At 46.6% G+C, this 3,033-nt stretch overlaps 1 protein-coding gene across 1 annotated transcript in view; it reads right to left on the reverse strand.

Annotated features, from left to right (window-relative positions):
* Positions 1–763: 763 nt before the first annotated feature.
* The window catches only part of PDIA5 (protein disulfide isomerase family A, member 5), a 104,648-nt gene continuing 102,378 nt past the window's right edge, over positions 764–3,033 (reverse strand). Inside the window, exons 15-16 of the mRNA XM_006884229.1 lie at positions 1,421–1,555; positions 764–988 (exon numbers count right to left, since the gene is read on the reverse strand). Coding sequence (XP_006884291.1) covers positions 908–988; positions 1,421–1,555 — 216 coding nt within the window. The 3' untranslated portion in view covers positions 764–907. The remainder of the gene's footprint in view (positions 989–1,420; positions 1,556–3,033) is intronic.

Here is a 3,033-nt window from a genome sequence, read left to right on the forward strand (position 1 = left end):
GGCAGGGTGAAGAGCCTGTGACATGACTCCCATTCACTAAGAACTTGAGTTGGTGGAGATGAAGGTGGTGTTTGGAGCTGATCAGCAGACCTAACATTTGCACACTGGAGCACGGCACCCCCTGCAGGCAATGTGCGGAGTCCGTGGCACATCCACCCCGCCTCTCCCCCATGCCCCTCTGAGGCGGTCACTGCAGTGACCATGGCAATCACTTTCTTGAAAAGGGGGAGTTGGGAAAGGAGAGTGGGCAAACTAAGAAGAGGAAGATTTAGAGTAGGAGGCAAAGCGTGGACAGGGAGAAAAGACAGAAATACCGAGGCTGAGGCAGAGAAATATGCAGCCAGTTCTGGGAAAACACACCCAAATTGAAATCACAATGATGTGGAGAAAGCTAATGTTGGGTTACCATTTGCATCTCAGGCTCATTTTCCCCAATCACCTAATGTCTTTCCTCTCAAAGTCTAGTCATGCTCAGTTGACAACAGAGTAGTCTCTGGGCCCACTTTCTTGTCCTGTTCTCAAATGCCTGACGAGGGTGAGCACACACCCCCCTCCCTCACCTGCCGCCCTTAACACCTCAGTCATGCTGGCCAAGAGGATGAGGAGACAGGGAGACGTGGGATAGTGCTGCCTTCCTGAAAACAAAACAAAAACAAAAACAAAACAACAAACAAAAATCAAAACAACAAAAAATAAACCAAAGAAACCCCCCAAAATAAACAAAACCCAAATAAACAACAACAAAAAAATCCTCACACCACCAAACAACTGATTTAATTTTATTTCAAAATTGTACAAAATGGCCATAAGTGCCTATAAAAAACTTTGTCTTCACAACGTGTAAATTCCGGAAGAACAAGAAAGTATCATTCACAGTGTAATGGAAAAGCTCTCTCTGAGGCAGAAATTACAACTCATCTTTCTTCTTCCCCAGCCTCTCGTGGTCTCCCTCTCGGAGGGTTCGAATAAAATTGGTAAATCCCAATTCCTAAAGAGAAGGGAAGGAGCAGGGAGATTAACCAAAAGAAAAAGGAACTTTAGCCTCAGACAGGGACATGCACCTCCTCTCTCCCACTCCTGACCCTCCAGGGATGTTCCTCTGGGCAGACCCAGGGAGCAAACAGGCAACCTGGCGGGAGCCCAGGACACAGCTGGAAACCCTGCTGGGCTATGCTGTCACCCACAGGTCCCACGTAGGCCCTCGAAACTAGTGAGGAGCCTTTGAATCCATGGGACAGCACTGAAGGATTCTCCTCCCAACATGTCAAGGCTCAACCAGGCCCACAGCCCGTGTCCTTTCAGCTCTCGTTTCACAGCGACTGGTGGACCCACTCAACTCTGGTATCCCCGGGAAGTCCTCAGGGCTGTTCTCCCACCCAAGCAGCAAGAAGAGTTCAGGGCAGATGCCTCCCCTACTTACCGTCCGCTCGCTGTCATACTTTTCTACAAACTTCCCATAGTGGTAGTAGTGGAAAGTGGGGTAGGCTTTGACGGCCTCCTGCTGACATAGGTCCTGGTTCCTATCTTTGACACAGTCGACAGCTGCACACGCAATCTGTGGGGTAGGAGGACAAAGAGAGGGTCACCACAGGGGATCGCGGGGCTGAGGTGTGGAGGTGGGAAGGAGCCCTCTTTTTGACTCATTCATTGCTACACACGTTCTGCCCTCTCCTGTCCACCTTGCAATGCACCTTTTATTCCCAGATTGCTGTCATAACATACAATACCTAATCATATATTCCTTTCAGACAGTTTTTTGCCTCATCTGCAGAAGCCTCTGTGCACCCAGCCTGTGTCTGGTCCTGCAACAGGGAACTCTGATGGCCTAGTGCGTTAAGGAGTTGCGCTGCTAAACCAAAGGCAAATGGTTTGAATGTCCCGGCTGCTTCATAGAAGAAAGATGGGCAATCACCTCCTATGTGATTTACAGCCTCTGAAAACCTGCTGGAGGATCAGCAATGAGAGTGAACTTGAGTTCTCCCTAGAGCAGGAATGACTCCATCAAAGCATCCCCAGCATAAAGCTCTCTTGAAGTAGAAGGCCCCTGCTTTCACTTCCAAGGCAAATAAGCAAGTATATGGAACTTGGCTTGTAAAAGTGTAATGACCAGGAAGGAAATGATTGCCTGACAGCATTTGTAATGATGCTTTCTCTGAGGCCCTGCGGATTCATTCATTCATTTAACAGTTAACATCCTCTGAGCATATGGTTGAGGAAGCTGTGTTGTTACATGCTGTTGTGTCAGGACGGACTCATAGTTGACCCTCCAGCAAGTGGAACAGCTGGTGGACTTGAACTGTGTGCCTTTGTATTGGCAGCGCAACTCCTTACCACTACGTCACCAGAGCTCCCTTGGAAATCAAGTTTTCCACATTCAAATTGGGGCTTTGCCAGATATTAAGACTCTTGCTATTTCAATTTCCTCATCTGTAAAATGTGGTAATGATAGCTTGGCTAGTAAGGCTGAGTATAGGCTATTTTCCTACTGAAAGGCTAAGTAAGAGGATGCAGGTGAAGCAAACTGGCACGGGATCTGACATGTGGGGACCCTAAAGCCCACAGCGACAATCCATGAGGTGTCAAGGCTGTCTTTTTTTTTTTTTTTGGTTGTTTTTTTAAAAAATTTTCTTAATTTTAATGAACATTTACAGAAATTTTGGATTTCCATTCATTCATTGTTACATTTTTCTCCCTCTCCACCCCTCGCCCCCAGTTCATTCTTCTTTTTGAAAAGTAAAAGAAAAATTCCTTCATTGGTATACAATCTCCCCACCCCCACCCCGAGTACACACCACTATGCAACCTTAGTTCTGGACTCTTGTCATAACCATTAATACCCAATCATATATTGCTTTTAAACTGTTCTCTTCCTCATCTGTTTCAATGCAGTATACATGATTTATCCAATTTTTCACAGTCTTACACCAACCCTGATGTCAGTCCTGTTGTACAACAGTGGCACCATGCAGTATTTGTCTTTTTGTGACTGAGATACTTCACTCAGCATAATGTCCTCCAGGGTCACCCATTTTG

The sequence above is a fragment of the Elephantulus edwardii genome, unplaced genomic scaffold (assembly GCF_000299155.1).
Source record: "Elephantulus edwardii isolate Elephantulus edwardi_28Jun2011 unplaced genomic scaffold, EleEdw1.0 scaffold00032, whole genome shotgun sequence".
NCBI lineage: Eukaryota > Metazoa > Chordata > Mammalia > Macroscelidea > Macroscelididae > Elephantulus > Elephantulus edwardii.